Source organism: Lycium barbarum, chromosome 10 (assembly GCF_019175385.1).
Source record: "Lycium barbarum isolate Lr01 chromosome 10, ASM1917538v2, whole genome shotgun sequence".
Taxonomy (NCBI): Eukaryota; Viridiplantae; Streptophyta; class Magnoliopsida; order Solanales; family Solanaceae; genus Lycium; species Lycium barbarum.
Genome location: NC_083346.1, coordinates 124,525,687 through 124,552,153, shown reverse-complemented (window position 1 = coordinate 124,552,153; position 26,467 = coordinate 124,525,687). Strand labels below are relative to the sequence as shown.

The following is a 26,467-nucleotide window of genomic DNA, read 5'->3' as shown; positions in this document are numbered from 1 at the left end:
TCTTGATTCTCTTCCTACATTTTTGCTAAAAAAGTTATCTTCCACACCAACAATTGTGTTCCTACTTCCTTATCCGATCATCCTTTCTGGAAATGCACTGAGATCCCATTTTTTTCTCTCCATCCAGCTCACAGGTATCTAAATTAATTAATTATATTGTTAGTAGGGACCATAGACTTATCAGAAACATTTCTCAATCAAGCACCACAACCACCGTGGGCCTCCACCGGAGCATATTCCACCTAACCATTCACAGTACTTTTCCACTTTCCCATCCTTTAAACCTACCCACAATACCATGACTGCATCAGTTCTTTCAAAATGAACAACCCAACCAACCAGTAGTGCACAACCCCTAAACGTCCCTTTAGATATGCCCAACGGAAAAGATAAAGAACAGAATTATGCAAATCTTTTGAAGCCTCCAACAGCAGTACAGAATACACAACAGATTGATATCCCATCCAAGACTGTTATTTTTGTAGATGGTGAACCCTACATAACTTGGAATTCTAAGGAAATACACCAGATGATAATCAAAGAAGATTTACAATATGCAATCTTGGGCAAATTCTCTTATGATATCATAGACATAAAGAAACTAAGAGAAGTAATTCCAGTACAATGTGCAATCAAAGGGAATGCCACCATTGGCCTTATTGATGAAAGATACATTCTGATTAGATTGTCTCTCTTTGAAGACTATGTGAAGATGCTATCCACTCCAGCATATTACCTTAAAGTACATGAGAGATATTGTCAGATGAGACCATTAATTTGGGACCCATGGTTCAAACCAGAAGAAGAAACATCAGTGGCAATAGCTTGGATTAGCTTTCCAGACCTACCTCCAAATTTTTTTGCAAGAGAAGCTGTTTTCTCCATGGCAACTGCAGTAGGAAAGCCTTTGACAGTGGATTTGGCTACGACAAATAGGACCAGGCCTAGCTGTGCAAAAGTGAAGGTGCAAATTGATTTATTAGCAACTCATCCTTATAGAATCAATATTGCAGAAGTAGATGAAAATACTGGAAAAAACAAATCAAAATGGATCAAGATAAATTATGACTATTTGCCAAAATATTGCAAACATTGCAAATTACAAGGGCATGGAGAAACTGAATGCAGAATTTTGAATCCAGAATTGCAAAAGAAACATAGAGAAGAGATGAAAGCTTTTCAAGCAGAGGAGTCCACAGTAGTACAACAGAAAAGGGAGAACAATAACAAAGGGTGGAATTATCACGGTAAGAGGGAATGGATGCAAAGGAGAAACAATAAATACATCAAGGATAAGTCAGGGGTTATTATTGCAGAAGTGGGAAAGGAACAATATGCAGTAGAAGGAATGAAAACAAGCAATACATTTACAGTTTTAGAAGAGAAGCATCAGGAAGACATAGCTAATACAGAAGAAAGGGAGGAAAGCAAAAGTGATGAAAGTGTTCCAGCAAACACAAAGGAATGGATTGAGAGGGTTTTTCATTCTGATAAAAGACAGCCAATAATTTCATCCCTTAAGAGGTTAGAAGAAGGGGGAGATGAAAGCCATGAAGAAGATGATAGTAGCAACCAGAAGAATATAGAAGAAGCAAAAGAAATAGATACATTACCTGACCAGCAAGCAGATATAAGGGAAAAGAAAAGCTCTATCATAGGAGAGAAAACACCAGAAGATGAAAACTTGCAAGTAACAACAATAATGAGTGAATCATCACATGTTACCAATAAAGACAGGTTACAAGGTACAAAATTTAATGAAGAAAAAAGAGGTACCAATAGTTCTAATGGGGATCCACCATATAATATGGAGGACACTGGACAAAGCAAGGAGGATATACATGCACCTGTACAATATACAAGCCCAGTCAGCAGTGGTAAGAAGTCACAACAAAATACGGAGGATGGGGATAGCAACTTAAATAAACAAGTAGACAGTCAGGGTAACATGATACAATGCAGTGATGGTAGAAATGATATGGATGGTCAATCACTTGAGCAGCACTATCAGGCAGCATTAACGCAAGGGGACATCTCACCAAAGTGTCTCAAAGGGGGAGGAAGAGGCAAAAAGAAGCAACAAAGAGACTCTAGTGTTCCACATGGAACTGGTATTCAAACTAGAAGGGCACTGAGTAAGACTAATGTTTGAGTGATGAATGCAATGATATGGAACATTAGGTCAGTGAATACTATGGAAGCTTTTCCAAGGCTAACAAAAATGAACCTTAAGTACCATTTTGGTTTCATAGGGATTTTGGAGCCTTTTCAAGATCCTGATAAAATGGAAGATTTTAGAAGAAGACTGAATATGCATACTGCTGCTGCAAATATATCTGGCAAGATCTGGATCTTTGTGGATGAGATGTTTGAGATGGAAATAATTCATGATCACATGCAGCACATTGCTATAAAGATCAAAGCTCAAGGAATGCAGAAAGCTTTACTCATCACTGTGGTATATGCAAAATGTACCCAAGTGGAGAGGAGGTTTCTGTGGGAAAGCTTAGAAGACATTGCAAAAAATTGTAACAGTCCCTGGATGATAGGAGGGGATTTCAATGTAATTACTTCAGAGGAGGAAAAATATGGAGGACTTTCTGTCAGTTTACAGGAGATACAGGACTTTAAGTCTTGTATTAATAATTGTGGGATGTATGATCTAGGATTTAAAGGGAGCAAATTTACTTGGTGGAATGGTCAGAGTGGGAGTGATTGTATTTTTAAAAGATTGGATATATGTTTAGGAAATCAGTTTTTACAAACTGTTTACCCTAATATAGATATCCAATATCTGGTTAGATCAGGGTCTGACCATGCTCCTATGCTTATTTCATATGCTGGAAATTCTGAACCTATTAGAAAACCTTTTAAGTTTCTAAATTTCTGGGTGAAGCATCATACTTTTTTGGATATAGTGAGAGAGAACTGGGATGCAGATTTCATGGCTAACCCTTTTTCATTATTCCATTTTAAGTTAAAGAAGGTTAAAGCTGCTTTGGTGATTTGGAGCAAAAACACTTTTGGGAACATATTTCAGCAGATAGAGTCTCTGGAGGATATCATAAAGGCACAAGAAGTCCAGTTTGAGTTGCACCCATCTCCTCAGAATAGGGAGAATTTACACAAGGTACATGCTGAACTAAATAGATATTTACACCTTGAGGAGGCTTTCTGGAAACAGAAAGCAGGGATGCAATGGTTTGATGATGGGGACAGGAATACCAAGTTCTTTCATACTTATGTGCAAGGTAGAAGGAAAAGATTACAGATAAGAAGGATACAGGGGTAGAATGGGGTATGGTTAGAAGAAAGAGAAGAAGTTGCAAATGAAGCCATTAGATTCTTCCAAGATCAGTTTGCAAAGGAACCAGATCCTTCTAATTTTGGCATTCTAGACCATGTACCCAGAATGGTCACAAAATCACAGAATCACAGCCCTGCCAAATAAGGAAGAAGTTAAGGAGATAGTGTTTAAACTTAATGGTGAAAGTGCTGCTGGGCCAGATGGTTTTACAGGATTATTCTATCAATTCTGTTGGGATATAATTGGGGAGGATGTAACTAACATGATGAAAAGTTTCTTTTGTGGTACAGAATTACCAAGATTTGTGACTCACACAAACTTGGTCCTCTTACCAAAAAAGGAATTGGTGAATACTTTCTCAGATATGGGACCTATAAGTCTGAGTAACTTTAGTAACAAGATCTCTTATAGATTAATCCATGAAAGGTTGGCAGATGGGCTTCAAGGAATGATTTCTCTAAATCAGGCTGGTTTTGTTAAAGGGAGGAGTATAGTGGAAAATGTGTTGCTAACACAGGAAATTGTTTCAGATATAAGGCTGAGGACTAAAACTGCAAATGTGGTACTTAAATTGGACATGGCTAAGGCATATGATAGGGTCTCTTGGTTATTTCTAACAAAAGTCATGAGACAGATGGGATACTCACATGTTGTGGACATGATTTTCAGAATAATCAGTAATAACTGGTATTCCATCCTAATAAATGGGCAACAACATGATTTCTTTCAATCATCTAGGGGGGTAAAACAAGGAGACCCCTTATCCCCCACTCTGTTTATCTTGGTTGCAGAAGTTCTTTCAAGAAATCTAAATCAGTTGCACTAGATACCACATTTCAAAGGATATGGGCTTCCTAAATGGAGTCCTAAGATCAATCATCTGGCATATGCAGATGACATGATCATTTTTGCCTCTGCTGATATCATATCCTTACAGAAAATCATGGAAGTTTTGAAAAGATATGAAGAAACATCAGGTTAGAAGGTAAACAGGGATAAAAGCTCTGTGTACATGCACCATAATGTCATAGGTGATATAAAAATAATTGTGGAGGTGATAACAGGAATTGGAAGAAAGGATTTCCCATTCACATATCTTGGTTGCCCTATTTTCTATAGTAGGAGGAAAAAGGATTACTATAATTCTATTCTGGTAAAAATAATGCACATATTGCAATCTTGGAAAGGAAAAATGCTATCCTTTGGAGGAAGAGTTGTTTTAATAAAACATGTGTTACAAGGTATGCCCATTCATCTTTTATCTGCTTTGAACCACCCAGATTGTGTAATTACACAAATGCACAAGCTTTTTGCACAGTTTTTCTGGAGTAACACAAGTGGAAGTAAAAATAGACATTGGTCAGCATGGCATAAGTAGTGTATACCAGAAAAGGAGGGGGGACTGGGTTTTAGATCACTTCATGATGCATCCATGGCTTTATATTGCAAAATATGGTGGAAGTTTAGAACTTCACCATCCCTGTGGAGTGTTTATCTCAGCAATAAATACTGTAAAAAAGAAAATGCAGTTGTGGTACAATGGAAGTATAGGTCACAAAATTGGAAGAAGATGCTTCAAGCTAGGGACTTGATACAACAACACATTTGGTGGCAAACCAAAATGGGCAATGCTTTGTTTTGGTATGATAATTGGACAGGTTTAGGGGCTTTATACTATGTCACAACAGGGGACACATATGATGACAAAATTCAAAATGTTTCAGAAATGGTGATTGATGGGAATTGGGATGTGGCAAGATTAGAACTAATATTACCAGGAGATGTAGTACAACACATAAGGGATACTATTAAACTGCCTGTGATGACTGAGGAGAAGGATATTCATTGGTGGCTTCTGGATAGCAAAGGGGATTTTACAGTTAAATTAGCCTGGGATTTTTTGAGACTGCGAGGACGGGAGAATGAGATTTATAAATACATATGGATAAAAGGACTACCTTTTAAGATCTCCTTTTTCATGTGGAGATGCTGGATATTTAAGGTTCCATTGGATGATGTGTTGAAAAGAATGAATATTAACCTAGCATCTAGATGTTGGTGTTGTTCAAATCCTAAGGAGGAGACAATTTAACATCTTTTCGCTAGGTCTTTTTCTGCTAACAGGACTTGGTCCTTTTTTTCCTCTCTTGCAGGTATTAATATTGAAGGACTTCAACTACAACAAATCATAGTTAAATGGTGGCAACAACCTGTTAATAATAGGTTGAAACCAGTGTTTTATGCTGTGCCGGCTATAGTTCTGTGGGAGCTATGGAAGAGAAGAAATGCATATAAACATGGAGAGAGGAAATCAGTTGGAAAATGCATATATCACTTTGATTTAGTTAATTATGTATTAACAGCTAGTACGTCGTTGCTGAGTTAGAATACCCCAAACAGTGTCATTTGAACACTTGGAACAAAAAGAATTCAGATCTATGTTACAATTCAGAACTTGGTTAGATTCAGAAATCCTTCAATACAACAAATTCCTCACAGTTGGAAGGACATGTTACAGTTTTTGGAAGGATACATAACACAGGTGAAATACAAGAAAGTGATTTGGAAACCCCCTCTTAGGGGTTGGATTATATGCAACACTGATGATGCATCAAGAGGTAACCCTGGGAGAGGGTATTTTGGTTTTTGTGTAAGGAATGAGGAGGGAAATTTATTTTTTGCCAGAGCAGCAGAGATAGGACATGTTACTAATAATGAAGCAGAAACAGTGGCAATCTTAGAAGCTATCAAGTGGTGCAACAACAATCAGTTCAATAGAATCATAATACAATCTGACTCACAATTTGTTCAAAAGATTCTAAAGGAAGGCTGGAAACCACCCTGGAGTTTAGCAAATTGGGTTGATGAAATTAAACGTATGGGAGAGGGGAAACAGGTAACATATACTCACATTTTAGGCGAAGGAAATCAATTAGCTGATGCATTAGCTAACAGAGCTTTAGACAAAGGAACAACAGTATATGGACATTTCAATGAGATGGAAGTGGAGCTAAGAAAGATTCTAAACAGCGATAAATCCCAAATTCCATACTTAAGAGTGCAGATCAAGTAATAGAAATGAAATACACAGCGTATGAGGAACGAAATAGCAGGCTTGAAATTTTGGAGACATACCTGAGTTTGAAAGGTTCAAGGGTTGATTTGCAGATTCAAAGGGAGATCAATTTTCTCATAAGTAAAATTCATGATTCCAGCATATACATGAAAACAATTAGAATGTTAGCAGCCATAATGGTCATTTCGACAGATGCGTACAAGATTCAAGAAACAAGGAAAATACCTGTGATTTCGAGGACAAAATGAAGGAGTTTGAGAGCATTTGCAACCTCATTAGCACAACAACGATGAGAAGATCACTCCTGATGACAAGAAGAAGAGGCGGATGTGCAGTGTTGACACCCAATTTTGTCCCTCTCCTATTTAATTTATCCGGGTTTCTAAATTTACTAACGAGCTAAATACTTTATTTTTCACAATATTTTATTGCTACTACTATTAATATCACTACTTTTATTTTCAACATTATGGGCATTACTTTATCATAAATTTTAAACAGTTAGTCATCGTTTCGTTTTTGGGTTCGGATTCGTTAAATTAATTACTAGACAACACTTTCTAAAATCCTTATTTTTCTACATATTAATTACTATTTATCTTCACATAATAAATATTGTACTAGTTATTAATTTGGAAGCCCAAAATAATTAAATAGCGGAGGAAGGATCAATAATTTTCAGCCAAATTAATGACCCGAAATACAAATACAATATTATTTCCTACCCAAATAAATAACCCACATTTTTTTATACCCAACCCACATTATAAACCCACATTTTCAGCCCATTACCCGCGACCCGACCCGGTCCAATTCCCCTTATCTTTACCCTAATTCCCTTCTCCTTCATTTTCCGCCTCCCTCACCCTTTCCTCCATCTTCTTCATCTCTCTCTTCTACCTCCCTCTCTCCTCACGTTTCTCCCCACCATCGCCGACCGTCCCTCTTCACACCCACGTTCCTCTCCTCACGTGCCTCCTCTGACACCCCACTTTCTCCTGCTTCCCATGCCTGTCCTCTGTGCTGTCTTCACTCTTCTGTCATCTCTGTCCTCCTCCGCGCTCCCTTTTTTTTTTTATTAAACCCTAATCGTGACCTTATAAAAAGGGGGGGACGACATTCAACAAAAGGGGGGGGATTCAGTATCTTTAGGGGGATTTATGGAGGAGATTTAGAAAAAAATGTTTTCAATATTTGGAGGGATTTTTTCAAATTGTGAGAAAAACGGATTCAGTATTTGAGAGACAGATTTAGAATACAGGAGCATTTTTGTTACAAAATCTTTTCTTTTTAATCTGGTCTGAACCCTTATTTACATTTGAAATTCCTGAGACAAACGGAATTTCTCCTTTTTCAAACAAAAGTATACTGTTCTGCTTCCTGTCGAGTTTTAATTCGAAAGATTTTTTTTCGAGTTTGAGTTCGTCGTATTCGAGTGTAGATTCGAGGTCTCGACACCCTGTTCACTGCGCCTACAAAAGGTCGGTAAATCTTTATCTCGTTATTGTTTTTTTTTTAATTTTATCGTTTTCTGCTAGTTCGCCTTATAGTTATTGTGTCGGTTAGTTTACAGTTTGTTCTGGCATTTGGCGTTATTATTGACGTTTGGTTAATTGAAGTTTTCTTTTTTTAGTCGATAAGGTCATTGCTGCTTGTTCGAATTGATATATGATGCTGGTTGATTAGTTTGAGATTCATGTCGATCTATAAGGTCATGGCTGTTTGTTTAAATTGATAGGATTAATGTTTAAATGGCTGTTTTGAGATTTCGGTTAAGTTTACCATGTCATTGCTGCAACACTTGTTTCAAAGACTTGTATTATCATTTGTAAAAGGATCAAAATCTGGTTTACTTGATCACTTGAGTTCGATTTCTTTTGATAACGACGTTTATTGATCGGCTGTAAGGATTCACATGATAGAGTAATAGATGTTGCTTGAGGTCTATCTTTGGTTTTCTTTCATTAGTACCATTAATTGAACTCACTTGGTGTATCACCCCTGTCCTAAATATGACGCAGAAGGTAGAAACCAGATCTAAAGTGTTAATACAATTCCTTATGCAGCTGATCGATGAATGCATTATTTTGTGTTAAAAATCCTGTTGTGTTGTGGAATTTTTTTTTGTTCGTCTCGTGATCCGAATTCATGTTTTAGGAATGGTGTAGAATACTGAGTTTTTCTGTGGTAAATGAATAAGAGAATATGACTTAAGCTTTCCTTTATTTCAAATCTAAAGATTCTGCCCACTCCTTCCATCTTGATCTCGGCATATGTTTAACTAGTTTATAATGTTATTTGAAGTTGGGGAAGTTATATGAAGTTGAAGTTGTAGTATGCTCTGTCATGTTTGTCCTATGAAAAGGGTCTGTTTCCCAGGTCTCTTTATGTGTAATAAGATTTGCAATTCTGGATTATATTGCCCCTGTCCTGAACTGTCTGGCATTTGTTTTTCTTTCCTATATATGTTGTTGTATTTAACTGGGAATTCTGAAATATGGCATGATCTCCTGTACTGTCGACACTGCAAAAACATCTCTGTGAACTTCATTCCTTGCGACTAATAAGCGTGACCCTGTGTTTGATCTTTGACACTGTTTTGGATATCTGTTGTGTTAAAACTTCCCTTTACTGCTCTGTCATGTGCTCAGACTCCAAATTTGCCATGTTAAGTTTGTGTTTTAATTGTCGATACAAAGTTTTGCAATCCATCCTTTTCATTTCTTTTTAAGCTTTGATCCATGATCCAATGCCTTTCTTTTTTTTCTTTGTGTGTGGGCTGGTGATCGTTCACATTATTTATCTCAAACTTTAGAAATTATCCCTGTAATCGAAATGCTGCCAATATGTGTTTTTTTTCTGTGTGCGCATTTAAGTTCAAGCTATAGCTATTATTTCATATTGAAACCAAGACTGTTTTAAAATGGGCCTTTTATAGAAATGAATTAGTTTTGTCTGTTTATGTGTTGCTTTCTTCAAAATTGGGTTTAACATATAGAAATACAAGATTTAACATGTGTTTAGTTAGGAACCCAGTTAAGTTAAGAGTCTAAGGCAATTCCAGTGGATGCTTTGATGATGTTTTATAAATTTTGAAGGTTTAATAACTTGGTTGTTCTAATGTGATCAAATGCTAGTAATCCTTTGTTTTGTGTCTTTACTTAGAAATTAGTTTACATTGTAGTTGCTTATATTCAGGAGTCAATTTTGGGCTAAAAGAGTTGGGATTTTTTTTTGTGTGCCCTCATAGAGTAGCAGATCTGTTTGGTTCCTAAATGGGTTACTACAGTGGCTGCACTATTAGTTAATCGAGCTTGCTCCCATTGTCTTTTCGTTTTGGTGTCTGGTCAAGCTGGAAATGTTAAAAATCCAGTCAAAAGGGATCCCGGGGATTGTATGAGCCATTAAGATTCATGGTCCCTATCCAAGTGTGGAATTTGCCTCGTTGATAGCGATATTCTTTTAAGCATATAGCTTCTAAAATAAAAAGGGGGTCCTTATCTTGTTTTAACTTTATAAGTGTCTGAGCATTGTAAGTAGATAGGGCAAAATTATTTGGACGTTTACTGTTGATGTGGGGCTAGGTCACTTTTGGGCTCAGCCTTTTTGCTTTTTGCTTCATGTTAATAAAATGCCCAAACGGGCTTAATTTAAAAAAAAAAGTGTTCCTACTTCCTTTCAATTTAAGAATATGATTTTATCGTATAGTATATTTATTTACTATGTATAAAATACATCTAAAAATGAGTTATACCATGTATATTATATTTGTATCAGGTATATTTAATATTAAACCTTAATACCATAGCATATGTTAAATTATACGGTGTATAATATACTTCAGTATACCTCTAAAGATGAATTATACCATGTATATTATATTATACCTCAATAAAATTATCTTATAATTGAATTATACCATGTATATAATAAATATATATATATATATATATATATATATATATATATATATATATATATATATATATATATATATATATATATATATTAAGGGAGTGTATAAGTAAAATATGGAGAGAGAAAAGATGATAAACATGAAGAAAATATAATTGGATCCTAGTTTAGTGGTATGCAGTTTTTACATGTTCTAATTATCCGCGAGTTTTGTTTTCTAATATTTTTAAAAAGGTAATAAAATTGCTATTTTTGAGGAACTTTTAAAAGTTGTGCTAATTATGTTCAAACTCTTAGAAGGGTGACAAGCCACGTAATTTTCACATAGTAATTTTTTTTAGTGGGCCGGGTTTGATTCGTTTAAAAAAGTGGGTAGACTTATTTTTTTAAAGTCACGGAGATATTTTTTTAAACGAACTAAATCCGACACACTAGAAAAAAAGAATTACATATGGGTTTAGAAAAATATGTCTACTAAAATTAAAAAAAAAATAGGTAGACTTTTTTTTAAAGTCACGTGGCATTTTTTAAATTAAATAATAACCTAAATGATTTTTTTTAAAAAATTTCAGTCAACGAAAGGGATATATTTGCACCATTTTGTAACGGCATGGGTATATATACACTACTTTTATAACGACGGGTATATTTGCTCTGAATTGCAAAGTTGATGGGTATATTTGCACCTTTGCCCAAATATAAAATGTAGCTATATTTTGAGTTTTGTAGGAAAAACACACAGTATGCATTGATACAGCTCTTTCGTACGATTCCAGCTGATACATTAATTATTTGCTGATACAACTGATACAAGCAATTTCAAATACAAGTGATTTAGTAAATACACAAATTGTAGCTATATTTTGTAATTATGCTCTAAACTATAACTATTTATGAAATATTCTTGCTTATTCTCCCCTTTCATTTTATTGATACTCTTTCTTTAAAAAAAAAAGAATACTTGTACCTTTTTAACTTAAAAATAACTTTGCTTAAACTTCTTAATATTACCCTTGATTGTCATATTTTATAGCAATAAGACATCATAGTATACAATTTTTTTTATTTTTTTTTACTTCCTTTAAATTTTATGTCTAGTCGTGTACATTCACATGAGATAAAATAGTAGTTGAATGCAAAGGAACTAGAGAAAATGCTGGATTTTATTTATTTATTTACATTTTGATTTGATGTCAGACTTGAAGATATGCTAGAGAGTATCCAAATTCCAAAATTAAGGAAAGAAAATCTTTCCTCAAAAGACATTCAGTTGAATCCTAAATTTCAGGTTAGACTGAACAGAGAGTAGCCAATAATCTAACTTTGTTTCAAAGTAAATCACAAAGATGAAGTTTTTTTTTTCTTTTTTCCTATTGATGGTGGTGTTTGGCCAATATACACACATCTCAACTATTCCGCTATATACTTGCTATCCCCTAATATTAAAGGTTGGCGGAGATGGAAATGAGATATCTCAACATAATTATTACAAGGATAAGATTAGTTCAAAAGAAGATTGTTAAACTATTAGAAAGAAATAAGCTAATGAATTAAACCTTAAAAATACGAAGGAGATGTGATAAGAGGTGGAAGAGAGATTTCAATCTTGCGAATGGATACAACAAAATAGTGCAACTAAATACTTTCACAGTACTTCTCGATTTAGTTCTGGTTTATTCAAGCATTGAAACCATTGTCACCAAAGAAAGTAAAACAGGTTCGTCACCACTCAAATATGAAATTACAACATGACGGGGTGTAACGTGCAAAAGTACAAACAATACATGATGACTCCAAGTAGTACAAACGACTTTATTTAATAAAAGCAATTTATTAACTTGTCACTCAGAAAGAACACCACTTTAAGAGATGCTAACTTCTATGTTTCCAAAAATGTGTTCTTCATTTTGTTAAGCTTCTTGACTGCATCTTTAATGGTTATCCTTGAGTTAGGCGTTTCCTTTGTGCAGTTTAAAGCCAATTCTATCATTGGAGGCTATGCAGATTTCACTTTTAGAAGTGATTTGTTCTTCTTCAGAAAAAAGATTGGCAACCACAACGTCCATCATTGTCCCTGGAAATGCTTGTGTTATCCATTTCCTCAAGTCAAGATTTTCATTGCATATCTCTTCATCAGTTGGCCTTGTTTTGGCCAAAACCTCCATCAACATGATGCCGTAACTATAAACATCACCACTAGTGGACACTATTCCCTCCGAGCCATATTCTTAGAAAAGAATGAAATGAACAAAGGTTACTAAATTGAAATATAACAATAATCCTGTACAATAAAGACTTGCTATTTTACTTCAAGAATTTGGAGAGGCTTAATTATGATAAGAGAAAATAAAGGAGAGTAGATTTTTTATACCTGGTGCAATGTAACCAAGAGTTCCTAGTGTCTCGGTATGTGCCATGGACTTGCTTACGGCTAAAATTTTAGAGATTCCAAAATCACCAACATGAGCCACCATATCTTCATCCAAAAGAACGTTGGCTGGATTTAGGTCACAGTAAACTATTGGAGTGACATGACCATGATGTAGATGTTCAATTGCCACAGCCACATCAAACATTATGGTGACTCTTTAAAGGAGGTTCAAGTAGGACTCTTCTTTGTACAACCAATTCTCAAGACTTCCATTGGGCATGTATTGCAAAAGAAAGGCTCTTATGTGTTCGCTAGAGCAAGTAGTGATCACTAAGACAAGATTTGTGTGTCTAACATTTCTCATGACTTCACATTCCGTATCAAACCTCTGGCATACTTCCTCATTTTCCAAATCTAGAACCTTTATAGCCACCACAGTTCCACTAGATAATGTTCCTTTGTACACAGAACCAGAGCTTCCCACACCAATTAAATTAGATCCATCAAAATTATTTGTTGCTCGTTGAATCTCATGATAAGAAATCAATTGATAAGTCCTGATCTCTGGAACCTTTTCAACATATTTGGACTTTCCTTTCTTCTTTCGTTTCATTATCCAAATTGAGACCAACAAGACTATTAGAAAGGATGATATAAGCACCGGAGTAACAATTTTTAGCAGAAGCACTTTAAACTTTGGTTGTTGTCCAGGAGTAGTGATAGCACAAGCAGGAACCTCCAATATATGCATTCCACATAGACCTTTGTTCCCAAGAAATGATTGCAGAGTGGAATTTGCAAACACACCACCACTGGGTATTTCACCATTTAAACTACTAAATGAGACATTGATGCTTTTAAGGTATGAGAGTTTTTCCAATGTCTTAGGAATAGTACCTGACAAGGTATTTAAAGACAAATCCAAGAATTCCAATCTTATCGAGTTGGAAAAGGATAACGGAATTGGGCCTGAAAATGAATTGTTGGATAGGTTAAGACCCTTCAGATTTTGGAGGTGGCCCAAATTGCTTGGTATCATCCCTGAAAAATGGTTACCAGAAAGATCTATTTCTATAATGGCCTCTAGTTCTCCAATATCTGGTGGTACTTCTCCCACTATAGAACCCTGTGACATGTATAGATAGAGAAGACCACTAATCTTCCAAAGGCTTAGAGGTAGCTTTGATGGAAATTTGTTAGAACCCAACAAAAGACCTTGTAGCATGCTAAGATTTCCTATACATGCTGGAATTGAACCAAAGAGCTCATTACCTTCCAGATTTAAATGAACCAAATTAGATAAATGGCATGCCGCCTCTGGAATATGTCCCTGCAATTTATTGTTATTTAGATACAACCCTTGGAGTTGTTTAAGCTTACCAACTTCAGAAGGATCCCGCCAAGTTGTTTCCTTTAAAGCTTAGGGTATTTAGACTGCTTATGTTGCCTATGCCTGTGGGGATGAGGCCATTGATGTGTGCATCTGCTATATAAATGTTTTGAACAATAGATGAAAGATTCCCAATTGAATTGGGAAAAACGCCATTCAACGGATTGGAACCCACTTGTAGATATCGGAGCATCCTACAGTTTGCCAAAGAATTCAAGAATAACAACTCATGCTCTCTTGGTTAATTGGTAAGTTGATTGGTATGTTCCTGTGAGAAAGTTCCATGCTATTACCAGTGTCTCAAGCTTGGAAACATTTGTGATGTACTGAGGAATTTCCCCTTCGAGCTAATTGTCTGACAAGTAAAGTCCCTTAAGATTCGGAAGATGAAGACCTGCAGTGGTTGAAATTCTCCCCGAGAGTTTGTTGGAATCGAAAGAAATGAATTCCAAAGAAGATATATTAAAAATAGCCTTTGGAATTTCCCATTAAGCTTATTGTTCTCAAAGCTAATTTGCCTCAAATTTGATAGCTTCCCCAATTCTGGAGAAATTGGCCCCTAAAAGCGATTGCTTGCACAATTAAGATCTCTCAGAGCGAACATATTGCCCAATGAAGTGGGAATAGTCCCTTTTATTAGATTATCACCACTATAGAACTTTTCGAGCTTGGATAGATGTAACACCCCGTATCTTAGAACTAAGGTTAGACTCATGTCAATAGATCTTTAGTGAAAAAACTGAAGGTTTGAACATTTTGCGAAAATGGTTGATAGGCCTACTTCAGGCAGCCATAAATCCTTGATTAGTTGGGAATTTGAGAAAGTACCCTTAATGAAAGTTGTAGTATGTAGAAATACCTTTCTAACGATATAAGGACTAGGCCAATCAGAGATATGATCATCTCAATATGGCTAATAGTAAGACACTTAAAATTCTATAAAATCGGCTAAGTTTTTGATACGTTTTCCTTCCAGCCAAATGTCGTGAAAATCCGTTGAGAATTTGAGGAAACTTAAAACATGAAAGTTGTAGCCCTTTGAAATAGTTTTCCAACGGTATATTGTGGATCCCAAACAGAGCTCTGTACAAGAAGTTATGTCCATTTTACCAAACACTGCGCAAAACCAACACACGTCGCTTCTCGGGGCGCGTGAGGGCGCGTGCGATGGCCCCGATTCGCGGGACGATTGCGCAACTCTGAGTAGTGACCTGCAGAATGTTGCGCGATGCACCCACATCGCGGAACTATCGCGAAACAGGTCGATTTCGGGTTAATAGTTGGGATTTCGCGTTTTAAGTTACATTTAACCTTGGGGTTTATTTTCCTAACACCCATAGTCCCGAAAAATCACCCTAAAGTCAGAGGGAACAAGTCCCAAGCCTCAAGAACCCTCCAAGGTAAGTTTTATCACGATTCTAGGTTGAATTTCAAGTCCCTAATCTCTTTCTAACTTGAGTAAACCCTTCTAATCAATAGAGTTGTGAGTGTAACATTATTATTGGGCGTGGAAACCCTAGAACTAGAATTCAAGAGGATTGAACGTCAAAAAGGTAATGCTTCTACACTCTAATCATTCATAATAGTGAATTGATGAGTTCTTGGGAGAATAGTAAATGGGTTTAGTAAAGAGAATTACACGAACTATAGTAGGGTTTTGGATTGTTGACTTGAGATTGTTATAATGATATGGGTGATGGAGAATGATGTTAATTATACCTAATTGAGATTGTAGAATCACTTAGAAGTAGTAGAATGGGAATTGGGTGAAGAAACACCATTAATGGAGATTGTGGAGCTTTATGCCCACTAAGTGTTTGATAAAATGCTTAGATGACCAAAGCATGAATATTATTGCTAATATAGAATCCCTTTGACTTGTATTGATATAGATCAAAGTTGAAAGGGTTAACGAACATTGTATTACGCTCAAAGGCTGGAATTAAGGTATGTGAGGCCTCATTCTTCATACTTGTCAGTAATTTGACTCAGAATACAGTTTAGCCCAGTTTTATGATATGTTGTAGAACTGTTATCTTCTAGGGTTGCAGTTACAGAATTCGTTCATGGTTATCAATTTGAATATCATGAACTCAGCATGTAATCTTTATAGACTTATGTATTGTTACCACATGAGTCTCAGTCTAGAAATTTAGTATGCTCAGAAACAGTCAGTGTTTTCAATTCAGTCCATAATGTCTATTTCAGTTCAGCATTGTTCATTGTTGTTATGGTCTCAGTCCTTATTAATTAACCATAATTATACATATGTGATTTTGCCCGAGGGCACAGCACAGTCTTGTGTATACGTATACATGGCCGAGGCCATTGACTGACGCACTACTAGGCCGAGGCCATAGCGTGCATTTATTATTGGGCCGAGGCCCCACATATACAAACACATATAATACAGATGATTCAGATACAGAGCAGGGATTATTCATATCTCTACTTCCTTGCTATTACAGTTACAATTATCAGTTTCAGTTTCACTATTTTATTGCTTCAGTTGCTTTACATACCAGTACAATTCAAATGTGCTGATGTCCCTTTTTATTGCTTGGGGACCTGCATCTCGCGATGCAGGCAACAATATACAGGTTAACGACTCAGCTATTTAGGAGTGCACATAACAGCTACTGGTGAGCCCCAAATTCCTTCGGGGCGTTGTCAGCTATCTAATTATTTCAGTTTATAGATAGCTCTATTATTCAGTATTCTTAGAGGCTTCATAGACACAGTTCAGACAGTCAAATATTTATTATGTTAGCCTTGTTGGCAGTTGTTCAGTTGTTTTGGGTTAAGCCATGTTGGCTACGTTCAGATATTTCAGATTGTCTAAGTATTTCCGCATTATGATTTTAGTCAGACCTTTAGTATATCAGCATGTGTTTAGTTGTTTCCACCTCCAGTTATGTTTTTTTTATATCACATGTTGATTCAGCCAGCCAGTTGGTTCGTTCGGTCACATGCAGTCAGGTACCGGGTGCCGTGTTACGTCCAGGCTCAGGTTCGGGGCGTGACAATAGACAACCAATATTTTTGGATATTTATCCAGTTATGTTGTTGAAAGGTATGAACAGAACATTGAGTTCTGTGAGTTGGCATATGTTGGAAGGAATTTGACCAGAAATTTGATTCCCATCTATACTTAAAAACTCTAGATTTGACACAATATTCCCTTCATCAAGCAAGAGAGGACCAGAAAGTCTATTGATTCCCAGAGACATGACAAATAGCGAAGAGACGTTAAACAATGTTGCAGGAATCGAACCTGTTAATTGACTGTCGTACAAGGACAACTTTGTAAGTTAGGTCAGATTACCGGTCGCCTTCAGAATGTTGCCGCTGACTCTATTCCCAGACAAATTGAAATTCAGCAACTTTGTGGCATTTCCGATAGAAGGAGGGATTATACCCATGAAGCTATTGTTCCTAAGATTTAAGATTCTGAGTTCCGGTACATACCATGGCCCTTTCCACATTTCACCACTGAGTTTATTGTAAGCCAATGAAATCTTTTGAACTCTTTGGTGTTGAAATAGAGTTGTTGGAATAATTCCTTCTAGCTGATTGTTTTGAATGTCAATCACTCGCAAGCGAGGCAAGTGGCGAAGGCCATAAGGGTTGCCACCATAGAAGCTGTTGTATCCAAGATTAAGCTCTATGAGGAAGGACAAATTGGCCAAAGACGGGGAAATTGTGCCTTGAAATTGCAAATTAGGAAGTTCCAAGGCCACAACCCTTTGTCTTTTTGTACTGCAAGTGACGCCAAACCAAGAGCAAAAAGAAGTATTCTTGGTCCAATGATTGGCCAAAAAATGACTAGGACTTGTAATAAGATTTTGGAAAGCTAGTAGAGCTTCTTGGTCTGTTTCATTTGATGAAGCAACTGATATCGAAAGAGAGTAATATTGAACTAGAAAGAGGAGAATCAATAAGACAATGTGCTTCTTCATGTTGTTACTATGCACTTGGAAACAGATTGCTTCAAGGGAATTTGGACACTGGATTAATTTGTGTAGTGTCCCAAGTTACTCCATTATATAGCACCAACATACCTGGAAAAAAGAAAAGAAGAGATAAAGAAATGGAAAAGGATTATAATGTGCAAATATGTTACTCCCTCTGTCCCAATTTATGTGATACATTTTCTTTTTTAATTTGTTCGAAAAAGAATGATGTTGTTGAGTTTAACCAACCCAAAGATACTTCTAAAATGGTGTAAAAAGAAGTATTCTTGGTCCAATTATTGGCCAACCGAAAGATCTCAAATGATTAAGATGCAGTTGGTGTTACTTTCCAATATTCTCAACCAACAATGTGGAATTTTGTTCGCACACCCAACAATCATTACTTCGAACTAAATTTCATGTGGTCCACTACTACGATACACGTATGGGTCTCCCCCTGAACTAAGTTTCATGTGGTCCATTATCAGTTGTTGAGCTTAACCAACCCAAAGATACTTTTAAAATGGTGTAATGTTGTCCGTTTTATGTCAAGTTCACACGGTTTCTCCGAAAAGTCTCAACCATTAGTTAGAGTATCCTGCACTTTATACATTCTTTTCATCTACAATATAGGACTTTATTCGCACACCTAATAATGACAATATTCAGAGACAAGACATTAAAAAATACTGGCGTGGACTTGGAAATAATATACAGTATATGCTAAGAAACTTCTCATCGTGACAGTGGTGGAAGAAGCAAAAGGTTGAGACATGGTAACTAGGACCAATAGTGTTTATTTTCCAAAACAAATTCTATCTTTTAAAAGAATTAATCAAAGTGCTTTCTAAAACAACGCCTTTTCTCAAATAATTAAAAATAATAATCTTTCACAATCTTTTTTTCTAAAAAGTTTAACGAATTTACTTTGTCAAAAATTAAACCACGTAGGTTATTGTCCATATTTCAGTTACTTTTTTTTGTAAAAACTGGGTTGGATTTCCTAAAAAATAATAGTATGTCCACTTGACTTGACCGTTGACTCAAATTTGTTTTTTTTTTTACACAAAATAGTACTCTCTCCGTCTCAAAATATTTATCAAATTTTTCATTTACATGCCCATTAAGATAGCATTTATAAGGGTAGTATTCTGATTATTTTACCCTTAACATATTTCATCATATAATCTCTCCTCAATAAATGTTTGCTCTATCACCAATGAGAATCTCTTAAATATTGCTAATTAATACAAGGGTAAAAAAGGAAGAAACTACTTAATTTTGTCTTGGTTACTTTAAACGATAAATATTTTGAGATAACTATTTTTAAAAAGGACGACATATATTTTGAGACGGAGGGCATAGAAAAGTCCATCAACTTGCTTTAGAAAAACAGACCGTAGCTATTAATTTGTGTCCTTTATTTGGTTCAAGCACAGATGACAGTCATTATCTTGCTTTCCGAAATACTATACACTGCATTAACTATTGCCCTGTCTTAATCAATATTGAATACGCCAGCAGATAAAATAGGAAGATGAATTTTATTTTTGGAAAAAAGAAACATGATCTCTACTCTATTTCACTAATATGGTCAGTGCAGTGAGATTTGTAAAATTAATAATGCCGGTTATGTCTATCCTTGCAGAAGTTGTCCCTAGGAAAGATTATGGTTCAGATGGTGGGGATATCCAACACCTAACATAGTATTTGCCATCACTAACGGTGAGGATCCAGCATCCGGACCTAGACTCGGATTTTCACACCGTTTAAAACCTCAAAGCCAATTCTTAAGAAAAAGGTAGAATCATGAATACTACTCGAAATAGTAAAGTGCTTGATAATATTTCATTCCTTAAAAACCTGTGAATATCAGAACCAAATGAAACGGTAGCTATTAAAGTGTAAACTGCTTGTTATTTGGTTCAGAGACTTGAGAAACAAGTGAATAGGAGTTAATGTTGTCTAGTCAAAGCTCAGATATCAGTCATCACCTTCTTTTTCCCAACTACAACCCGGCATTAACTATCTACGAGTAAAATCTCCTTGTACTTTAGGATCCCATAGTAATAACAACGAATGTGTTAAACTATTAGCAGGAGTAGAAACCGTATCCTAATTAATCGGTAGCAGATAAAATAGAAAGATGAATTTTAATTTTGAATAACCTTGTTAATGTAGCATAGTATGAAAGCATCAAAGATGAAAATAACTGTACCTTTTAAAGCTGTATCTATATACAAGTGTATATTGAAAATTCTTTCTTATGAAAGCTATATCATTTTGAGGTTATCAACTGAATTTATATTATTATCTGAATTGTCAAAACAGTTACGAAATGGATGGATTATTCCTGGCTGTTTTTTTTTTTTTTTTTTAAATCTTCGCATTCCTCAATCATTTCCTTTGGCAACTCATGCCTTTTGCTGCTAACCTGCATGTCTATATTCTGTTGATGCTGAAGAAAGTTACCGTTTATACTCGTTGACATTTTAATGAGGATGCTTTATCATTCACAAGGTTTTCAAATTCTCAAAAAAGAAAATGAATTGATTCATTCGTTTATAGTTAGGCAATCTTTCAGTTGAGAATTTTCCCGTCTAGCTAAGTCAGCAGCAGCTTTTGCAGCATTTGCTTCATTGATAGCCTGCTTGAATGTCTCTCAATTTATAGTTTTCTTCCTTGCTTCTTGAAGAGACTCGTTGGGCTTAGTAGCCTTGTGCAGAGAAAGATCTCATTCTTCTTGAGCTTTTTTTATACCTGCGATGAAGCTCATTTCTTTCCATTCCTCTGCCTCTAATTTCAATAGCTCTGTTGTGTTGCTATGCAGTTCTGTTTCCTTTTCCCCTTCATCCAAAAACATTTTATATCTTAGCCGTGTTGCTTTTGATCGTCCCTTCCAGATTTCAGCCTCCTTTTTTACTTGTGCTAATTCTAATTGTGTAGCACTAACTTTTTCCTTGGCCTCAGATGCTTCGTAAGCAACTTCCTTCAACGCTAACGCTGAATCATCTAAGGCTTTTCTGCTCTTTTCTTCTGCCTCATTTGCCAACTTCATTTCATCATTCAAAGCCTTGGCCTTTGATGATGCAATTTTCTCATTCTCTTTTGCCAATTGGAGTTCAGACTTGAGATTTTCCATTTCCTTCTCTATTGAATTAGCAATCTCCCCGTTGCAACAATAATTAAGATAACTGCTATTTTGCTTGGATTAAGTGTCTAAAGATTCAATTTTTTCATGAAGAGGAGAAATCCCAATCATAAAAAATTTTGGACTCCGATAACTCGTATTCTCCAATTCATCTTCTAATTCTTGAACCCTTCCCCTAAAATCAAACAACCAATCCATCTTACGAATCTTGAATGCTTTTACATGACTAAATCCCTCTTTTGCTTTTCCTAAACTAGCATCTCTCTCTCTAGTAACTTGAGATCACATTTTTTTTCTAATAAGTTCCTTAAGCTTGTTAATTTTCTGTATTCGAAAATATTTTTTTTTTGGTAACTAACATTTCCATTAATCACCAAATGTGAACATTACAGCACCATTGCCTGGCTATAAATGCAGCCACCTATCTAAACGGTTCCTAGCAGACCTCAGCTGCATGGTAACACAATTACACATTGAAACAGCTACTAACTAAAAATGAAGCTATGCATGAGAGATCTAATCCCAGGCTTAGCACGAACAGAACATAAGTAAGCTATTTCTCTAGTGATGCCTTCAGTCGATCTGTATGTTTCTTCAAAAATTCTCTGGTTCCTTTCACACCAAATGGCATATATACATTCCGCAAAGATGAGTTTAAACACTTTGGAGTTCTGTGATTGACCTCTTGAAAGGTGCACTGCCCATTTCACATATTCATCCCATGAATTAGCAGTTATGTGATCTCTTTGTATCCAGGTGAGTACCTTATCCCAGATTACCCTTGCTGCTGGGCATAACAGGAAGAGATGATCTCTAGTTTCATCATGCATTTGGCAAAGAACACATGTTGGAGAGACTGTCATACCCCATTTTATCAACTTATCCACAGTGAGCAATCTTCCATGAAAATGCAACATGTGCTCTTTGCATGAAATGAAAATATATTCTAGAAACAGAAACTAAATAAAATCATAAATGGAGAAGAAGAAGAAGAAATAGTGATGAACAAATCCGAGCACACTAAATTTAGTGTATCCTTAAGGAATTAATCCCCTAAGTACTCGAGGTTACAAATTATTTCCTCCCAAGATATACCGGATTACCGTCACCGGTATAGCGGTACCTCAAACGCAAATAATCTGCCAAATCACACTTGGAAGTTTTCTGTTTTGTGTAGAAAGTATTATGCAGAAAGAAGAGAACTGAGGAATAGCCAATATTTATAGCCTGAAGCAGTGGCGGAGCCAGGATTTTCAGTAAGGGGGCTCAAAAATATAAAGAGGTAAATATACAAGAAGCTAAGGGGGTTCAACACCTACCATATATACATAAAAAAATAATTTTAACCTTCAATATACACTGTAATTTTCTGCCGAGGGGGTTCGGATGAACCCCCTCAACTACACTTGGCTCCGCCCCTGGCCTGAAGGTTAAGTCCAGTCCGAAGAGATGCAACTCTTCCAGGCGACTTTTCGCGAAAATGGCTGTTTACATAAAACAACTATGTCCGGAAATTAAAACGGAGGAATTTAAATTATCGTTACAGTTAATGGTAATAAAACATTAATAAAAATAATATTGATGAAATAAATTTGGTCAAAAAAGTATATCAATCAATTGATCGTATCCGAAGTGAGCCGAGCGACGATGGCGCGAGGGAGACTTTCCTCTCAACTCTTTATGAGTGAGAAGAAGTGCTTCTATATATAAGCACGCTAGCCTTACTTTCCCCTACCAATGTGGGACAAAGTTCCTTTGTAAAAAAGGAATTTTTCGTTTCCCTCCATTTCCGAATTTGGCATTCCCCTCCATTTTGAGTTCTTTCATTTTTCATTCACACCTTATCAAAAACCTAACAGCTCCAACTTCAAGGAATTGATACTCTTATCGTTTATCTTTATTTCTTCTTGCTTATTAATAAGCTATTCTTTCAAAGTCCTAACTTCGGTATACACTTCTCTGAATTTGCTTGATGATTAGCCTCATATGCAACTTGTTTTATCTCACTAAGTTCATTAATGACTCTGTTCTTTTCTTCTTCAACAAAAACTAACTGCCCTCTCATGTCTCTTAGCTCTTCCTCAAGTTTCCCCATTTGCTCTTGCATGATCAAATGTCTATCGATTCGATTCTACACACACAAAAAATAACATATAAAAAATTTAATGTTTCTGGAAAAACCAGTTATCCATATTCATCAAAAAACCATTTCCCAAAAAAGAATAAATCAAGAATTTGTTTGCATACTTCCCGGCAGTGGCGAATCTAGGATATTCATTAAGAGGGTTCAAAATATAAAAAAGTAAACATACGAAGAAGCCAAAGGAGATTCAACACCTATTATTCAACACCTCGGCCCTATGTAGCTCCGCCCCTGCTTCCCAGCAATACTCTTGAGTTACAAAACTAAAATGAAATCACATCATTTGCTCACACTAAAGAATGTGGGGTTTGAAGTACAAGAGTCAATTCGTCATTTTTATGTCAATCAAATTCAATACTAAGATATATTGCTGCTCCTTCAGTAGACATTGGTGGTATTCGTGAACCTCTTTCAGGGTCTCTACTTTACGAAAATAATATTATTTCCTATGCCATTATTTCTGCTTCCGCAGCTGTATCTTTATAGTTTTACGCAATCCGGGAAAGCCCTTGGCCTAACGAGTATTTTACAGATAGCTGACAAGGATTCCATTAATAATTGGCTGTTTTGATTCTTGGGAACAACTCAGCTAATTTAGTAGATCATTTTAGGCAGAGCATCAAAGATGAGATAAAATGGTTTTAGTACTTGGATGCTGAAATTTTCTTGAAAATATTGAAGAATGTCTCCTCTTTCCAGAATCAATATATCCAGCAGCTCAGCAAATTCTCCAGAAAAAAAAAAAAAAAAAAACAAAAAAAGAACAAAAAGTGATAAATGAAATCTGAGAACACGTTTAATCCAAATAAAACATTGTCACCCTATAAAAGTGAGATGAGCATACACCATGGGAGACCAGTATTCAAATTTCGAAAAGAAATACTAGGTGATTTCTTTTCGCCTGTTTAACCCTTGCAGAGAGCTTCTTTCGATGATTTCAAGCAACCCAATGTTTCAACCCAAAACACACACACACATAATTTCAAAATGTGATGTGTTCAGCCTAACAATCTCAATTTTAAATTCTGGATTCACCTCATGTGTTGATAGAAGGTAGAAGGTACTCGTTTGAATAATCGAGGAGCTGATAAGCTTCCAGGACAACTACTGTTAAAAAGAATGACAGAAAAATGTATCAGTACTTAGTAGAAAATAAGAGGTACCTTGACTTGGAATGAAACAACATGTGTATATATTTGGAATCACTATTCATTGAAGATTCTTTATCTTGGCAAAAAATCAGAAAATATATCACAAGTTCCACTTTATGCTTGCTATTAATTTTTTTTAGCCTGTGTATTAAAAATTTGGTCGTAGAGAATGAAGACCCTATGGCTATGTGTCACCTCTCTATGACCTCCATTGACATTTATCTTTTTTCTCTTTTTTTGGCATTTTTCCTATTATTTCCCATTTTTGGATGTGTTAATTCAAAAGATACATTTTAAATTAAATTACTTAAACTTTTCCTCTTCCTCTATAATTTAAAACAAAGAACACGGAGGAAAGAAAAAGAAGACTTGCAGTATAATGGGAAATGGAACTGATAAGAATGTTGTTGTTTTTTCTCTGGAACTGGTTGTTTACAGCAGATATGCAGAGCATAAATAATGAACAAAACAACAATGTTTAACTCCTAAATTAACTCTAACAACTTACTAAGAGTCCTATCTAAATCAATAACTAATCTGATATCACTCCTAAATAATAGGAACTGAATTATTTGACTCAGTAAACTTAAAAGACCATAATAAGTAAAACAGTAAAAGAAAAAGATGCACTAATTTTTAACACTCCCCCTTAGTGCATGCTTACGATCAATAACTCCACGAGCAGCTCTGAAATATTCAAACTTAGGCTTTACCAAGGCCTTTGTAAATATGTCTGCGACTTGCTCATTTGTAGAAATTCCTTTCAGAACAACTTCTTGCTTCAGCACTTTCTCTCGAATGTAGTGCTGACGAACCTCTATGTGCTTTGTCCGACCATGAAAGATTGGATTTGATGCAAGCTTGACAGCACTTTCATTATCACATCTAATTTGAACAGCATAATCAACTTTGCAGGACATCTCTCATATTAATCTCTTCAACCACATACATTCTTGTGCAGCCATAGTTGCTGCTACGTACTCAGCTTCAGTGCTAGATAATGCTACCACTGGTTGCTTCTTGCTGCACCAAGATACCATAGCTAAACCAATATTGAAACACTATCCCGAAGTTGAATGTCTATCATTCGCATCTCCAGCCCAATCCGCGTCGGTGAATCCGCTTAACACGAATTTTTCATGTCTTCTTATACAGAAGACCATGATCAAGTGAGCCCTTCACATAATGAAGAATTCTTCTTGCTGCATCTAGGTGTGAACTTCTCGGACATTGCATGAACAGAGACACAATTCCCACAGAATAAGCAATCTCTGGTCTTGTGATAGTTAAATAAATTAAACTACCAACAAGTTGCTGAAATTTTTTGACATCGTTTAATGCATTTCCTTCATCTTTCATCAGCTTGAGATGTGGTTCCATTCGAGTGGCTTTTTCTTTCGACTCCCCCATGCCAAAACGATACAACAATTTCCTTGCGTATGTCTTTTGAGAGACAAAATACCCTTGATCTGTTTTTTCAATTTCCAGACCAAGAAAACAGCTTACTTCCCCCAAATTCTTCATCTCAAAACGAACAGAAAGTTCATTTTTCAGCATTGAAATCGTAGCTTCATTATTTTCCGGTAATGATCATGTCATCCACATATAATAAGACCATCAGGTGCACATTTGATTATAATTTATAAATTAGAATCTGCATCAGAAACTTTAAAACCACAAAAGATAAAGTATTGGGCAACTTTACCATACCAAGCACGTGGTGCTTGTTTAAGACCATGCAACGCTTTCTTTAATAGGCAAACGTGATGAGGATACTGCTTAGAGACATATCCTTTAGGCTGCTCCATAAACACTTCACGATCCAATTCTCCATAAGAAAAGCGTTCTTTACATCAAGTTGCCACAACTTCCAATTCTTAGATGCCGCAAGAGAAAAAATGGTTCTTATAGTTACATTTTTGCAACTGGACTGAATGTTTCCTCACAATCCAGCCCATAACTTTGAGAGAAACCATGCGCGACAAGCCGAGCTTTGTATTATTGACAACC

At 35.8% G+C, this 26,467-nt stretch overlaps 2 protein-coding genes and 1 long non-coding RNA gene across 3 annotated transcripts; 1 reads left to right on the top strand and 2 right to left on the bottom strand.

Annotated features, from left to right (window-relative positions):
• Positions 1-304: 304 nt before the first annotated feature.
• Positions 305-1,687, bottom strand: LOC132615186 (uncharacterized). Its single transcript, XR_009572607.1, has 3 exons — positions 1,614-1,687; positions 849-948; positions 305-736 (listed from the first exon to the last, which is right to left on the bottom strand). It is a non-coding gene; the product is annotated as an uncharacterized LOC132615186 (long non-coding RNA).
• A 468-nt stretch (positions 1,688-2,155) lies between these two features.
• On the top strand, positions 2,156-3,292 carry LOC132613460 (uncharacterized). The gene has a single exon (XM_060327481.1). It carries the CDS (start codon positions 2,156-2,158, stop codon positions 3,290-3,292), a length of 1,137 nt encoding a protein of 378 aa, XP_060183464.1.
• Positions 3,293-25,380: 22,088 nt separating this feature from the next.
• LOC132613459 (uncharacterized mitochondrial protein AtMg00810-like) lies at positions 25,381-26,014 on the bottom strand. The gene is made up of 2 exons (XM_060327479.1): positions 25,611-26,014; positions 25,381-25,480 (listed from the first exon to the last, which is right to left on the bottom strand). The coding sequence occupies exons 1-2, from the start codon at positions 26,012-26,014 to the stop codon at positions 25,381-25,383; spliced, it is 504 nt and encodes a 167-aa protein (XP_060183462.1).
• Positions 26,015-26,467: the final 453 nt, after the last annotated feature.